This window comes from Myotis brandtii, unplaced genomic scaffold (assembly GCF_000412655.1).
Source record: "Myotis brandtii unplaced genomic scaffold, ASM41265v1 scaffold112, whole genome shotgun sequence".
Taxonomy (NCBI): Eukaryota; Metazoa; Chordata; class Mammalia; order Chiroptera; family Vespertilionidae; genus Myotis; species Myotis brandtii.
The window spans coordinates 9,405,554-9,423,067 of NW_005353838.1; the positions used below are offsets into that span (position 1 = coordinate 9,405,554).

At 40.0% G+C, this 17,514-nt stretch overlaps 1 protein-coding gene across 12 annotated transcripts in view; it reads right to left on the reverse strand.

The window, feature by feature from the left end:
- NFE2L2 (nuclear factor, erythroid 2-like 2) overlaps positions 1-17,514 on the reverse strand; it is a 50,262-nt gene that overhangs the window by 9,919 nt on the left and 22,829 nt on the right. Inside the window, exon 1 of one of the 12 annotated variants that reach the window (XM_005857613.2) lies at positions 14,395-14,495. The exons of 5 other annotated variants lie outside the window; for them this stretch is intronic. Coding sequence is in view for 1 of the 7 variants with exons in the window: in XM_014546161.1 (XP_014401647.1) it covers positions 11,366-11,377 (12 nt within the window). In the remaining 6 variants the exon portion in view is untranslated. Of the gene's footprint in view, positions 1-1,899; positions 1,923-6,018; positions 6,042-11,365; positions 11,389-13,374; positions 13,397-13,824; positions 13,869-14,394; positions 14,496-17,514 lie in introns of those variants that run through there. 6 more of the 12 variants (XM_005857611.2, XM_005857615.2, XM_014546195.1 and 3 more) reach the window with 6 other exon arrangements.

Genomic DNA, 17,514 nt, shown 5'->3' on the forward strand with positions numbered 1-17,514 from the left:
AAGGAGGGGGATGGTTTGTACAGCATCCCAACAGGTGTTTCCTTAAGATCTTTCCAAGGGCAAGGCAGGCGCTGGCTGTGAACCTTCACATGCCACATGGAGCCAATGCTGCAGCCACTTAGTGTTTGAATTTTTGCTGTTGTCCTTTAGTGATACCTGACTGTGTTCCAAATTATGTTACCAACTGGTCTTAGACAAAAGACGGTTTAATAGGAAACACAGGGTGAGGGCATGAGCGGGGGTGGGGAGGGTAAAGGGGGGATAAGGACACATATGTAATACCTTAATAAAGAAAAAAAAAGAAACATAAATGTTCAACAATTCACATGAAATCACCATCTGGTCAACAGAAATACTCATATTTAACAAATATATATCATCATTTGCCATCTGGATAATCTGTTACATGTTTTATGGGAAATCTGAAGTTGGACAATTAACTCGAACCACTTTAAAACAAACATCTTCGTTCCAGGATAAACAAATAAGAAAGGCTTTGAACACAGAATGCCATATTAAATAGTTTTTTTGCAAGCCAACGTTAGTGCCTTGAACAAACCAGCATTTAGCATGTTCAAAAAATCCTCCCAAAATCAGAAAAAATAAAGCAAAAATGAAAATACCAGAAAAGATATCACAACCTTCTCCTAAATTAAAGCAATTCACTAAACAGAGGCTTTTTTGGAAAGTATTTGAAATGAAAAATAAAATGGTTACTATCATACATTCAAATGTGTAAATGGGACCTGCACCCTCCAATATCCTTTCTTTCCTTCCCTCTCCCATATTCTGTTTTGTCCTATGAATGACAGGAAGGTGGTGGGAGGTTTCCTTCTAAAAGTAAATTTCACCAATAAACCGCTAGAAAAAATAAATTGCAGGTTACTAACTAACTTCATTAACAGAAAATAAAAACTGATCCTCACTTCCAATTTTATAGTATAAGGTTTTTAAAAAATATATTTTATTGATTTTTTACAGAGGAAGGGAGAGGGATAGAGAGTTAGAAACATCAATGAGAGAGAGACATCGATCAGCTGCCTCCTGCACACTCCCTACTGGGGATGTGCCCGCAACCAAGGTACATGCCCTTGACCGGAATTGAACCTGGGACTCTTCAGTCTGCAGGCCAACACTCTATCCACTGAGCCAAACCGGTTAGGGCTATAGTATAAGGGTTAAGACAATATCTCATGTTATCCTTTCTTAAAATCATGTATTTTCATTAAGAAAATAAATCTTTTTAAAAAACATTTTTTTATTGATTTCAGAGAGGAAGGGAGAGGGAGAGAGATAGAAACATCGATGGGAGAGAATCATTAATCAGTTGCCTTCTGCACACCCCACACTGGGGATAGAGCCCGCAAACCAGGCATATGCCCCAACCAGGAATTGAACAGTGACCTCCTGGTTCATAGGTCGATGCTCAACCACTGAGTCATGCCAGTCAGGCTAAATCTTAGTTTGTTCCTTTGAGATCTGGTTATCCAAATATTAATCACTACCATTCAGAGTCTAAGTTACACCTGGTAATGTTTTTTTCCACACATTTCAGTCTTTGTATTATACCCACGTTGTTAGATTATTTACTTAAAGTTAAATCTGATCTAATATTTTTCCCATAGAAGCTACTCAAGTATTTTTGAGCAAAACCGGATGGAACATGAATCATATCCTACCACATTAGGGTATAAACCTAATGAAAAGCTATAGCCTACAAAAACAACTGAGGGCATGCCTGAATTTTGCAGAATTTGTAAAACAAGAAAGTTCTCCTTGATTCAAAAGGCTATTCTTTACAGTATAATCCTTAGTAAAGTAAAATGACACCAAGCAAATGTATTTTTAAAATACATCTATCTTGCTGATAACCATTATGCTTTATAAATATTTATCTACCCGTTTACTTCTCTTTGCTTCTCTCCCACTGTTTCATTACAAAGTACACAACACAATGCCAATCATTTTCTCCATGAGAATTCTAGAGAGGGCAGATGACAGCTTACTCTTTATAGCAGGGGTCCTCAAACTTTTTAAACAGAGGGCCAGTTCACTGTCCCTCAGACCGTTGGAGGGCCGGACTATAGTTTAAAAAAAAACTATGAACAAATTCCTATGCACACAGCGGCGGCAAAAACACCCGGCGGGCCGGATAAATGTTTTTGGCGGGCCGCATGTGGCCCACAGGCCGTAGTTTGAGGACCCCTGCTTTATAGTTATCCAACATTCAAGTACTTTTGGTTCTACTGGATTGATTTGCTAACTTTTGCACATATTGCTTCAATAATTGTGAACTAGGTGATTAAAAAAAAATCATTGGGGGGAGGTGGAAGAGGGTATATAGGGGGAATAAATGGTGGTAGAAGGAGACTTGACTTGGGGTGGTGAACACACAATACAATGTACAGATGATGTGTTGTGGAATTATGCAGCTGAAACCTGCATAATTTTGTTAACCAGCATCACCTCAATAAACTAAAAAAACTAAGATTGCCCGGCCAATGTGGTTCAGTGGTTAAACATTGACCCATGCATGAAGAGGTCACCAGTTCATTCCTGGTCAGGGCACATGCCTGCTGCAGGTTCGGTCCCCAGTAGGCGGCGTGCAGGAAGCAGCTGCTTGATGTTTCTTTCTCATTGATGTTTCTATTTCTCCCTCTCCCTTCTTCTCTAAAAATCAATAATAAAAAAAAAGCACATTTTAAAAATAAATAAACTAAGAAATCTCCCCGATTCCCCCCCTCACCCCCCCCAAAATATAGAGTACAAATGTTGTCGATGGAAAGACCTTCCGGCCATCTAGGTCAAATGTAAATGTCACCAGGTTTGTTTCTGTGTAATTACAGCTCCATTTAAAAAAATAACTGACCTAGCAACTAGTTATATATGTCCACAGAGACACCTAATGTAGTAAAAGTTACCACTAATCCAAGTTTTTCTTCTAGATAAGTCTAAGGATTACTTCCCTAACCTTCAACAACTAGAGATTTTTAACAGCATAAAAATTCTCAAACATACACCAAGAAACGAATTACTCAACAAAAGAAAACCGTAGATCACAAATTTGCTATTCCCTGGTTATAGAACCATCCTGCTGCCCTTTTGTTTTTCAACAAGAATTTTCCTCCGTCTGACATGTTACTCTGTACACTTTCATGGGCTGCTTCCTGTTCAAAAAAAAGTCTCTTAGCAATGATTCAATCCAAGAAATATGATACCGCCAGTTTACTGGAACTCACCCATTACATTTGTCTGCAAACTGCAAAGCCTGATGCAAAGATAAAGCAAGACTGGAAAGTGACTCAGAATAGGAACTTGGATGATTTATTTTCCCAAGACACACAGGTAGTGGGCCCAAAATAAATCAGAAAGTTACTTTCCAAAATAGTAGGTGATCCCACTTGCAACCAAAAGTGCATGGATCTGACGTTTCTATTAGATCCAGGTATGAGAAGTGTCATACCTGGATTCTAATAGAGCAGTGATTTTCAATCTCTTTCATCTCATGGCACACATAAACTAATTACTAAAATTCTGTGGCACACCCAAAAACATACTTTTTGGCAATCTTACAAAAATAATAGGTATAATTTTGATTCAGTCATACCGGACAGCTATTGTTGTGTTGGCTGTTATCAATTTTTAATTTGACAATCTAAGGGAAAAGAGGTCAGTGCCCATCACTAAATAGTTAGGTATTGAATGTTTTAAAAATTATTGCGGCACACTGGTTAAAAATCACTGCAATAGAGTTATTTCTTGTTGGTTAGTATCTATCTCAGCAGGATGCTGCTGCTAGCTCTCAAGGGATTTATGTATGGGTTATCACTATAGTAAAACCTCGATATAATGGACTGAATAATTCAGGGGAGAGGAAGTCCATTAAAGCTGAAAGTCTGTTATATAATAAAGTAGGTTCTTCGAATGTGTATGTTAAAAAAATTGACAAATTTGTATACCTGTTTTTACTTACGTAGACATATGTATAATTAAAATAAATTATGTATGAAAAGTTTAATTTCACAGAAAAGGTTTCTATATGTATTACAGTAATGTTAAATTTATACTGAATAGGTCTAGTAAATGCATGCATTCACCAGTCACCAGGAGTAAACAAATGCACCTGGCTGGGGCTCGGCTTAGTGCAAGTTGGAATATTGGCTGGCACTCGGCTGGCAGTGGTTAAAACTGCTGCAGAAAATCATACCACGTGACAATGGAACCAATTACTGCCCTCAATTCAGTGTAATCACGTGTTAATCATTCGCAGAACATTGTTTAGGAGTGGGGACTCTTGGATTTAAATATGTAGACTACAGTTGTAGATATGTAATATTTATTTATGCCGGTAAAATTACTATAGTGTTTTTTTCCAACATATGGCCTATTTGCTAAAATTTGTTAAAAATAACAGTGAATAACAAAAAACCTGTTAATTTATTATAAGCAAATCTTGTTTAAAAGCATTTTAAAATTAACAGGGTGTTGCCCAGCCGGCGTATCTCAATGGTTGAGTGTTAACCTATGAATCAGGAGGTCATGGTTGGTTTGATTCCCGGTCAGGGTACATGCCTGGGTTGCAGCTCGATCCTCAGTGTGGGGCATGCAGGAGGCAGCTGATCATGATTCTCTCTCATCATTGATGTTTCTATCTCTCTCTCCCTTTCCCTTCCTCTCTAAAATCAATAACAATATATTTTTAAAAAAAATTAACGGTGTTAATTTTCACATATGACATACAGACCGGAAATTTTGTCTCATATCTGTTGAAGTCCACAAAAGGTTTTACTGTACTTTGCCAAGAGAATGACTTGGTTTGATAAGCAAATTTTAGGATACATTTTTCTAATCTCTTCCCCACTTCTGAATAAGCCATATATGTATTCAGTTCTGGATGCTGTCCTCCACATAAGGAGCCTTTGAGAGTAGGTCTCCCATTACTCTGAGAATGATTCTTCAGGGAAACACACACACACACACACAGGCACCCACCGTTATTAGCACCAGAATCCTCAGGAGCATTGGGTCTAACTCCCTAACCTACTTTAACTTATGTACACTGACATTAAGTGGGTGTGGACTAATGAGGTGACTCACATATCCACTTTGGGGCCAAACAGCCCTGCATGGCCGACCTTGTGTGCCCTCTTCTACAGGGCACCCCCCTACCCCCGTGAGGGAGGGCAGTACTCCAGCATGCTCAAACACTTCTAAACTCTGAGTGATCCTTTATCTAATTTGGGTAATGAATATGTAGAAAGCAATTATTTATTTCAATCTTAAAGCTCCTTTTTCAGATTTAACTGCCTACAATTAGCTCTTTTTCTAAAAATTTAAATTCTTTATTGTAGTTTTTTTCCCCAAGATACATTTGTTACTGATTTCAGAGAGGAATGGAGGAGAGAGAGATAGAAACATCAATATTGAAAGAGAATCATTGATTGTCTGCCTCCTGCATGCCCCCTACTGGGGATCAAGCCCACAGCCTGGGCATATTCCCTTGACCAGAATTGAACCAGGGACCCTTCAGTCTGCAGGCTGACGCTCTATCCACTGAGCCAAACTAGCTAGGGCTACAATTACCTTTAAAAAAAAAAAAAGAAATAGGACAGTCATCCAGGCTTGGGGGACATGTAAGTACTATATGAAGTTTGTTGCTGTTAGTCAGACTTGTGTGCCCGTGGTGGTGCTAAACACTGCTATCGATGATGATTTTTAAATATGTATATTATATATTGTAATATAGAGAGAGCCTATTTAAAATACTTAGCTTCCTTTTTTAAAAAAACTGCAGGTCCTGTTAAAATATGTTCCAAGGGGTTTAATTTTCTTAGTGTGAACTTTTAAAACTATAAATTATTTCTTGAAATAATAAGCTACTAATGGTTAAAATTTCATTTTACCAGAATGGTGGTAGTTACAATAAAGGTGTTGATCAAGATCAACAAGATTAGTATACATATAACCATAAATGGATCATTAATCCATCTACCCATCTAATACATATGTAGAAATCACCTCTCAGGTGCCAGGGACTGTTCGAGGTGCCGGGGACACAGATGAAAAATGGTCTCTGATCTTAGTTTTGAGATATGATGAGAAACTGTAAGAGATAAGGCATCACTAAACTGCACAGAAAGACTGCACATGGGTGTGACAACTGACAAAGTACAGCAGTCACAACCGTATGAGCATCCTACCCAGTAAACCAAGGGTTAAGCCTGGTTTTCCAAAGGTCTAGTGCAAGCCAACATCTAATAGTAAAGGAGGTTACAGAGGTGGAGAGAACACAAAACAATGAATACGTCCCCACTGTATGCATTCTTGGAGGCAATATTTTCCTCACAGAGGCTCAGATTTCCAGTGCAAGGAAAATTCTCATATGCAAAGACACTTCCTCCTGGCATTTGGACTTTTCAGTCAGTATGATTCATCTCAGCCAAGATGGGAATTACTGCTAATGCCACACTGTCACCGAATGCTACAAGTAGAAGGGACCAGCGGACCCACACAGGCAGCCCCTTTCATTTTTCAAATAGGGAAACAGGTCTAGAGGGTGCAATTACTTGTGCCAAGGTCTGAGATCAAGGATTTCAAAATCACCTTTGGTCTACTTTCCTGCTTTTACAACTCATGCCAAGTTATTTGGCAGAGGGAAAAAGATATGTTTTTGAATTAGCATCTCTTGCTCCAACTTGCCAGCCTCTGGGTACCTAACAGCCTCTATTACAGCTGGTATTGCATGGTTTACAGGCATGTTCTTGGGCCGTCCCTATCTCATTTGAGCCTCACTGAAGTAGCATGAGGGAAGGTGCTTTGTTTTTATTTATGGATGAGCACATTTAGGCTTTGGGCATTGAGCAACCTTGCCTGGAATCACATGTCCAGCAACTAGCAGAGCCAGGATTTAATCCAGAACTGTTTCTGAGCCTGGCAGGCTCTTCTCGTGCTGTGGTGATCTTGGTATTCACACAACAGGACAAGGGCTGAAAACTGGTTTAGCCCCAGTACCCTCTCCCCAAAGCACGACACTAAGACTTGGAAGGCAGCCCTCTTGACACTCAGACCTGACTGCCCTGAAGACTTATGGGTAAATCAGGTCAATGTAACTGAATAAGGAGAGCTTAGCATATATTAATCCTTCCACAAAGCCAGTATTTTATACTTTACATGTCTTATCTGGGCTTTCTTACAATGGTCTTACTAAGCTGTAAACTCCTGGCTATGTCTTCTGTAAAAAGATATTCATTATTCATATGTACTATAATAATATTATTTAACATAATTATGTAATAATCAGCCCCTTGTTGGGTTTTTAAGTTATTCCTAATCTTTTGCTATTACAAATAATACTATAATGAGTATCCTATACATAAATCATTTAATAATGTGTGAGGATACCTGTAGGATAAATATGTAGAAGTAGAATCATTATGTCAAAGAGTATATGCATTTTAAACTATGATGGATACTGCCAAATAGCTCCACACAGAGGTTGTACCTTTTACACTCTCACCAGCCATGTGTGAAAGTGCCCATTCCCCAACTTATGTGTCCTTTACACCTTGCATCATATTGGCACATGGTACCCACTCAATAAATACATATTAACTATTTGTAAAGATCTCCTATGTTAATTCCAGAATCATTTCAAAATTAGCCCTTCCCACTATCTTTTAACAATAAAATTAAGGCTAAAGAAGGGAATAAACCTCAACAGAAATGTCAATTGGCCAGAGGACAGCATTCTTTAACCATCAGTCCATGCCCAGCCTCGCTCCAGCCAAGCTAAGTTTGGTTGGTGACTTTGGAGCTGGTAGAACAGTGGCAAGGACAAGAAACGTAGAGGCCGTGGTGCACACAGATAAGAAAGAAGATGGACAAAGTCTCAATAGGTGAAACACTCAATCATAACAGGCAAAATCAGCAACTTCAGCCCTTCTAACAGATAAGGTAAACTTCAAAGAAAAAGCAAGTCCAGCCAGGATGACCCATTTACCAACTCATTAAAGAGCCATTCTTTCTAGGGAAGTGTTTCTCAGGAACAGATGTTTGTTGGCCATTAAATTACATTTAGAATGCATAACTGACTAAGGAGAGCTGACAGTGATCTTGGAGATCATAGTCCAAAGCCCAGGTTTATGAATGAGGATCCTGAGGCCCAAAGATGCTAAATGGGTAACCAGCCCTGGGTCTCATCTGACTGAGCAGAACCCAGGAGGGGTCATCTGGTCAACCCAATACAAATTAGATTTTAAACTAGACTTTCCTATTACAATTTCTATTAATTAAAGATTCATGAACTATTAGGAATTACTCTGAAAACAGACCTTTACAAAACTGTTATATAGGATTTGATCCTGCAGCCAAATTACTGGCCTATAAAACTCTGTTATTAGGAGAAACCGACCAAAGTTTGACCCTCACTTTTCTGTAGACAACTTTCCTTCCCACACCCCCAAGCTCAATACAATCTGGCTAAGAGCCTCGCAGCTCTAAGCCCCTTCAGACAGGTCTCTCTGCTACCAAGAGCAAAAGTGGTTCAAAATTAATGTGGAGCCCTAAGAACTCCCAAATCATGAGGTCAAGGCCATGTACCCACTAAATGCACATTCCAAATGGACTCATCCAAAGGCTCACTAAGACCCGGGAACAGTTCTACGTCTCCCTGGAGAAAGAAAGCCCTTGGAGACACCAACCCTTACATCCGTAGTGCTTTAAGAGCACAAAGCACTTGCATCATGATGTGGCATTTGTAGCAGAAGCAGCCCTCTAAATCTGATGGACAAACCCATAAATCAAATCACCACTCAGTATGTCATAATGCCTCCCTTTGCTTCTCTACTCCTCAAAATATAAGTCAGATTCTGGTTTGCTCTAAGAGTGTTCACTGTAGTTGTTGTGTTTCCTTTAAATCAGTTTTGCTACACGCCTAGGAAAACAATAGCATAAAACAGGCTTAACACTTTTACCAAATGTTCTCAATCTAACTGAATAATAAACACATGAAGTCAAGCCTTTAGTCTTCTCAAGGACAAAAGCTGTGGGTTTATCTGCTTTAAAATCTCTGGCTTAAAAGGACTTAGGTTAAAATCTGAAAAACAGCCCTGACCGGTTTGGCTCAGTGGATAGGGCGTCAGCCTGCGGACTGAAGGGTCCCGGGTTCGATTCCGGTCAAGGGCATGTACCTTGGTTGTGGGCACATCCCCAGTAGGGGGTGTGCAGGAGGCAGCTGATCGATGTTTCTCTCTCATCGATGTTTCTAACTCTCTATTCCTCTCTCTTCTTCTCTGTGAAAAATCAATAAAATATATTAAAAATAAAAAGGTTGCTAGTGACAATGTCTTTGGGGGGAATTCTGCTGAAATCCCAATTCTTCCGTTTTATAATCTACTTCCTGAGGATACAGTGGGAACATTAACCCTTTCAAACTACACTAGGTAGTATTTATACTATTTTAGCAATTATTTGTAAAAAGCTTCCTCAATGACCTGAAAGTACTCATGTGAATCGAAATTACTAAGAGGGCTCCAAATGACTAAATGAGTCATCTTAACATTCTTCATCAAAGTTATGGTCCAGGTGCCACACAATCACCATGATTCTTTATTGCCAAGGTTATCTAATGACTGAGTAGAAATTAAGGGGCATTAGGTGATGGGAAAGTGTTATCTGTCCCAACTAAGATATGAATAATCCTGAGTCTGGAAATATTTCAACTGCTTTCAGATGTATGCATTTGAAAATGCACAGTACCCACTTGTTGCCAATTGCCTGGCATCTATTTGGAGCTCTTAAAAAGGAAATTATAATTAGTGTATATATCATATTATATTCACTTCAAATAAGTACAGGAATCTTATTTTTCCCTTAATGTAAATCTTTTCAATTAATCCAATAAATAAATATGTAAGAACAGTGGTTACTTAGTGAGCCTTCACATTAAAATTTGAGAATGAAAGATTGCCGTGCCAATATTTTAAGTACAGATTAAAGACAGGTATGGCACAATCTAAGTAATAATAATGGCTACCACTTATTGTACACTTTCTATGTGCTCAACACTATTCCAGGCACTTTTATTCATTATCTTTTTTGCTTATAACAATCTGTGAAGTGGGTAGTATCATCATCACCCTTTTGGAGTAAGGGAACCGGAGCATGGAGAGGTGAAGTAATTTTGTGTGAAGACCCCCATCTAATAAATGGTGACAATGAGATCCAACCCAAGTTTATATTACAGAAGCACTTAACTAGCACAGGCTCTTGCTTCAGAATGACCTCGGCCTCTTTAAGGGAGTAAAGAATACTAGCTTAGGAAGACCCTCGGGGTGCCAGTTGGGGCTAGATTTGGCCTAGCCACCTAACCTCACTGTGCTGTTCCTCTAAGGGAAAACCCGGACAGAATATACATCCTCACAGAATTCTTTTTCATATGAAAAAACAGTATGCAGATACTCCATAGAAGTACAGGACAACTCAGGGGTGAGGTATTAATACTATTAATAAATTCAACTCCTATTGCAGATGTCAAATGAACATGAGAAGCATCTAATTTTCAGGCTTCTGTGACTGACCACATACAAAAAATAGACAGTGAGGTCCTAACTTGCTTATGTATCTATCAGACATCTGCATGGCAACAACAGAGGGTGGTGAGTGTAAAAAGTTTTCAGCATGTCATCTCCCCAAGGGTCTTAGAGGGTTCTTTTCCTTTTTTTTTTTTTCCGGTCAGTTATTTAGGTAGTTATTACTAAAGAAATACTTTAGTCTTTAAAGACTAAAAGAGGGCGTGGGCTTTGGAAGAAGGCAAGGCCACAAGGGTCAGCTCAGTCCATGTTGGGATTTAGCTTTCCACTAACGTACTTCTACTCTCCAAACTCACTCTGTTCGTACAGCTTGCCTATGGACACTATTCCGTTCCTAGGCCCAGAGCCCCAGGATAAGAAATTTGCCACATGTGAAGGAGTGTATCTGGGAAGGAGTTCAGTGAGATGGCTTATCAATCCACGTAAGTACAGGGGACCCAGCAGACAAGCCGAGGGTCCCACGGGGAAGCTGGGCAATGTGTGGCTCTCTGCTGTCCTAGGGCACACATTAAGGCCTCGCTAAGGATCGGTTTTCTGTTTGAAGACCTTTCAGTTGCCACAACAATCAGCCCCTCACACGTGACCAGGGACATGTATATGGAAGACCACAGGAGAGTGAGAAGTTTATAGCAAGGAACAAGAAGCGGCATGGATGTTTATGCTGTTACATGGCTAGAATTCAAGGAGGTAATCTAAGATGACCTCCACACATTCGAATATCCCTGACAAAAAGGAAATGGGACAATAATCACAACCACCAGTTGCTGAATGTGTACCGTGTGCTCCATCTTGTGCCCAGTTCTTTTCTTCATTTAGGAATGCTGTGATGCAGACATCAGCTGCATTTTAAAGAAGATAAAAAAGGCACATCCCACTGTAAAGTCTATCAGCTTAACCTCTCACGGCCTGAGTTCTTTGCCTATAAGACAGGGACAATGCTCCTTACCTCACAGGGCAGAACAAGGAGTGCATATGACAAAACCAGCTTGTTCAAGCACTCAGCACTTTGCCCAGCCTAGGGCAGGGCCTGAGAGGCAGCAACTGCCATCACCAACACTGTCAGATGCCCACCTCTGCTAGCTCGGGACTCACAGCAAAGCCCATGGGAGGGAAAAGCGAGGATACTCGTTTTTTTTTTTCCCTTGGATGAATACTGCCAATCATTGGGACTGGCAGCCATGGATGAGACTGTCAGAGGTGACAGAAGACAGTAAGAGTAAATCAATCTTAGAAAAGGACAGAAACAGAGAAACTCCCCCTGTGCCTCCCTGAAGAAAAAATCCATCCTCACAGCAAAATGGCATCTCTGGCTTGTCCTCCTCTCCTGACATCAGTGGAATTAGTACACTGGCGGGTGGGGTTCTGTTATAACACCGCACTAACAGGGCATGCAAATTTAAGCACAAATGGTTGTGTCCTGGGGCCAAAAGTAGGAGCATCGACTCCCCTACAAACTTTAAAAAAATTGGTTTTAAACAGTTAACAAAGGTACAGTTTAGAGTTGGAATTAGAGATCCCAATATGTGTGCTGATGCCAAACCTGCTCAACCGCACTCACACACAGAAGAGCCCCCTCACCATCTCTCTGCCTTCAACCTCAACTCACAGGCCATAACAACTCCTTGTCCACATCCACTTCATGTGTCTTGCCCTTTCCAAAACCTCCCATGATTTCCAGCTGCCTTGTATACTTGCAGTGCCATACACAGGCACGTGAAGGCCCTCAACAGACCCCAAAATAACCTTTCCAGCCCTAGTGACCGATGCAGCCACAGCCCATCCAGCTGTTACCTGCAGCTTGAGCCAAATGAAACCCAGGGCTTATAAAAGAGTCCAGTTAAAACGCTACCTCTCCTCTGTACAGTCATGAAGCTGTCATGTATCACAGAGGAGCTTATATGAACACAAAGTTCCTAGAGCGCAGTAACAGACTCACGCTCATGTTCATTGAGCAATTACTATCAATTAAGTACTAGGCACAGTGCCAGACATTAGTTACAAAAATGAATAAATGACAGTCCCTATCCTAGAAGAAGTCATACCTTAAGCAGGAGGATAAAGATGTAATTTATAGTCATTATGATATGAAGCATGCCCTATAACCCAGGTGTGAACAGAGCAAAGGGATTGATTAATGAGGAGGGGCAATTTGAAAAGCAAATGTCCTTCAAGGAGGACAACATATTTGCTGCATTATCTTGGAAGAGCAAAATAACTGCATGCCTTGAAAGTTCCCCAGGGTGTGTAAATACCTAATAAATATTTGCGGAATGAATAAGTGTACATTTACACCCAGAATTCAGTATTTTCATTGTATACTTAAGATATCTGGGATTAAAGAGTTCTAATTATCAAAGTAACAAATGTATCATGTTTAATATAATTTATGACCCAACTATTAGTCATAGAAAATTATTTAACTTCATTTACAGTATCGATACTTCAAATTATTCTTTGGGTGCTCTACTAGACACAAAGTATTATATCTTAAGAACTATAAATGCACACTCCAAGTTAACAATGAAATTGATTTTTTGAGAGAACATGATAGTATCTTCAAATACCCATTAAAGAATTTTGTAATTTGGATAATATAACAATTAATTAATCAATACAAATGTTGATTAAGTGTATTGTATTAGAGAACACTAGTTATTTCCCTCAGAAAAAAGACAAGAAATGGACAACCTCACTTTGCCCCCATAATCAAGACTTTTGTGCTAAACCATCAAATTATTACATCGCAACCTCTTCAGCTATTCTACAGCTTTCCTTACTTTCTTACCTCAGTTCTCTGACATCTTCAAAAAGCATCTAGTATGCTGAAACCGGTTTGGCTCAGTGGATAAAGCGTTGGCCTGTGGACTGAAAGGTCCCAGGTTCGATTCCGGTCAAGGGCATGTACCCTGGTTGCGGGCACATCCCCAGTAGGGGGTGTGCAAGAGGCAGCTGATCGGTGTTTCTCTCTCATCGATGTTTCTAACTCTCTATCTCTCTCCCTTCCTCTCTGTAAAAAATCAATAAAATATATATATATTTTTTTTAAAAAGCATCTAGTAAAAAAGGCAGTAAAGACCCAGAAAGAGATTTTTAACTTCATCTTGAATATTAAAAATGCTGTTTATCTTTTTCAGACCAATTCTTCCCAGCTACAGGCCCAAGAAATGGTAAATCATGGTAACAACTACCATCAAATAACATTGCTCTGTTAAGGGAACTGGACTACATACTCTACCTGAGTAAGTGAAATGTACCTGGTCCCTCTGGTTTCCAGGGCCGTCATCAGTTTCTATGATCTCTCTCTCTCTCATTACCCCCTTTCAGTTTAGAATACAAGGTGTGTGCGGGCTGCCATCTGAGGAGATGGTGGGCCTCTCTATAAAGATCAAAGAAGATTTCCTGAGAGCAAGCAGTAACATTCTAGAAGTGAATGCATCACAATGATTCCATTGGGTTGCTGCCACCACTTTGGAATGTTTGAAATTGTATGGGGGGTGGATGGGTCCACTTTCCGGTTGTCGTAAAATGTCCTGCAATGTGGAACTGTCCTCCACTCCAAAGAGAATCCGTACAGCCCACGTGCCAGCAGCACCCTCTTTGATAAACACAGGGTGAGCCCCTTCAGGCTGGGACATTGTCTTAGTTAATTTTTGTAAAGAAGTCCCTTATTCTTTAGCATTCAGGAATAATCCAAAAAAGCTGCATTCCTCCTGGGTTCATTAAAAGGAATCCTGTAAACTAATCTTTTTCTTCTCAGTCCCTCTCCTTTTCATTCCAGAACCCATTTTTTCAAGTGAAACGTAACCTGGAATCTCCCACTTCGGAGTCACCATCCTCACAGTCGCAAGGACTCTCCCAAACGTGCAGCCTGGTAAAGAAGTTCCCAGCAGAGGATGAGTCTCTGTTTCTGGGGAGAGAAAAGAATATGAACCAGAGGACGGTTTTCATTCTTGGCCTGGTCTCAGCTTGGGAACCAGTGGAAGGGAGCACATGGTCAGGGGTGAGGGGAGGACCCAACCAGCACAACATAAAGCTGCCCTGTCCTTTGGAGTTGATTTTAATTATGTTTCACTAAGAACTGCCAAGAATAAAAACAACGGCTTGTATTATTTTCCTATTACAAGTAAAAAATGATCGTTTTAATGCTGGGTGGTTTTCATTACCAGAATTTTTATGATTAAAAAAAATTATTTTTTGCTAGGTCAAAAAAATTGATGGTTCCTCAGCACGCTCTACACACAACAGCAAGACTACAGTATTGTAAAACAAACCAGCAAGAAGTACAGGTCAGCCCTCAAGCACCTGAAGAAGGAGCGTAGTTCCATATATCATGCCTCTGCTCCCATTCTGGTCACAGAAGGCACAAAGCATGATGATCATGTTCCCCTCTACTCTATTCCCTTAGACTGGGAATAGGTTGGGTTCTGCATCCATGTCTGATATAATTTTGTGCTGAAGCAGAGCAGACAAAAGATTGTCAAGTCTGGAGTGAAGCAAAATTCCATACTTATCAGTAGGCCACCTACATACCCAGTCAAAATTGTCAATGCTGCCTCTCACACAGACTTTGGAGGGTGAGGGCCAAAATGGTACTAACCCACCCCGAATGTCAGCTGCATTCCAGCAAAAAAAAAAAGGAAAAAAAAGAAAGGGCATTTAATGGGGAAAATGATTCATTAAACGGTACTAACCCACCCTGAATGTCGGCTACATTCCAGCAAAAAAAGAAAGAAAGGGCATTTAATGGGGAAAATGATTCATTAAAATACAAGTATAGCCCTGATCAGTGTGGCTCAGTTGGTTGGAGCGTCCTCCCGTACACCAAAAGGTGACTGGATCGATTCCTGGGCAGGGCACATACCCAGGTTATGGGTTTGATCCCCTGGTTAGGGCACATACAGAAGGCAATCAAAAGATGTTTCTCTCTCATTATCGATGTTTCTCTCCCTCCCTCCCTCTCTCTATAAATAAATAAAATAAAATAAACCTTTAAAAAAGAGAAATACAAATATCAGGGCGCATACAGAAGGCAATCAAAAGATGTTTTTCTCTCATTATCGATGTTTCTCTCCCTCCCTTTCTCTCTCTATAAAATAATAAATAAAATAAACCTTTAAAAAAGAGAAATACAAATATGTATCACACAGAACCTGTTAACACTGAAATTCTTCTGTTTTGAGGTAAACAACTATCATGCACATCTTCAGCACAAAACTCATTAAGAACAAGTGAAGGAATAGAATACTGTTTTTTAAATCTTAAAGCAGTAGGAGGGGATGAATTAACATGACTAGTTAGAAAAGCAGGCAGCTTTCCAGGGGAGATTAAAGGTACCCCTCCAATGGGAGGATGGTTGGGACAAGAATGGAGTTGGGCTGCACAACCTCTGCTTGGCAACACTGGAGAGAGGCCTGGCTGGCTGGCACAGGGTGCAGCTCCCTTCTGGGTGTGTTCACATGTTGTCAGCAAGGTGGGGCTAAGCCAGCTTCAGAAAGCCCGGAACCACACCCTCAAGTCTCTCAAGTGGGACTGCTGTGCTGAACATCTCCATGTCTCTCTCTCCCTCTTCCCACTCCCTCCCTCTCTTTCTCTCTCAAAAACAACTCAGAAGTTAGCCCCAGTTTCCAAATATGTAAACCAGGAAGCCATTCGGGTGAGTACAGATGGTAGCCATTGTGGTCAGAATATAAAGTGGACTTTACCAAGTAGATACCGAGAATCAAAAAATGGAGTTGCTAAAAGATGCTTTGTAGATTTAAGGTTTTTTTATTTTTTTTTTTATTGGGAAACAATAATAAGGCTCATAAATACAGCTGTGTGGCTCAGTTGGTTGGGCACTGTCCTATGCACCAAAAGGTTACCATTTCGATTCCCGGTCAGGGCACATGCCCAGGTAATAAGTTCGTTCCCTGGTAGGGGGTGTGCAGGAGGCAGCGGATTGATGTTGTGCTCTCACATCGATGTTTCTCTTTCTGTGTCCCTCACTCTTCCTTTCTAAAAATCAATAAAAATATTAGAAGAAATAACAGAGCTTCCTAGGGTAAGGCTAAGTTCATCTGGGCCTCTAGGCTCTACAACACCTATCCCAAACACCTATCCTCACTGCCTTTTCTATGCTATTCCCAAATAATCTAGACTGCAGGTTACCACAGGTCACATTCCTGACAAAACATGAAAAACTTCTACTGACCCACTTGGGGAAAACCTTTCGATAAAAAAATTACATCCAAATCTCCATAAAGGATTAAAGAGCTCAAGTTATATTTACTGAATTTCAAACATTCACCAGGCACCTTAAAACACAGTTCTCAGATTTAGGTGTTGCTCTTAAGGCTGTGAAGATCAGTGAACAAAGATAAAAACACTTCCTTTCATGATTTCAGTAAGACATCCTAACCAGCTTTTCTAAGTCACTATATAAACATCAGTGGCTACCAAGCATTGGCTGTGCAGGGTTCTCAAATCTGACTGCACATTGAAATCCCTTCAGAAGCTTGAAAAACTTCTGTTGTCTGGGTCCTATCCCCAGAGACTTTGATTTAATGAGGGATATGGCCTGAGAAGCAGTATTTTAAAATACTAATGGTGATTCTAATAGACAGCAAACCACTGCTATAGGAAATAAATATATAAAGTGAAAACAACCCAAATATCAACTAATGAGAAGAAAAATAAAATTTTGTGTATCGATACAATGGAATAGTATTCAATAACGAAAAGGATTGGACATGCTACAACATGGTCAAACCTTGTACACATTATGTTAAGTAGAAGAAGCCAGTCATACAAAACCACATATGGTATGATTCCATTTACATGAAATATCCAGAATGGATAACTTCATAGATACAGAAAATAGATGAGTGCTTACAAGGGACTAAGAAAGTTAGAATTGTGGAATGACTGCAGTGGATATGAGGTTCTT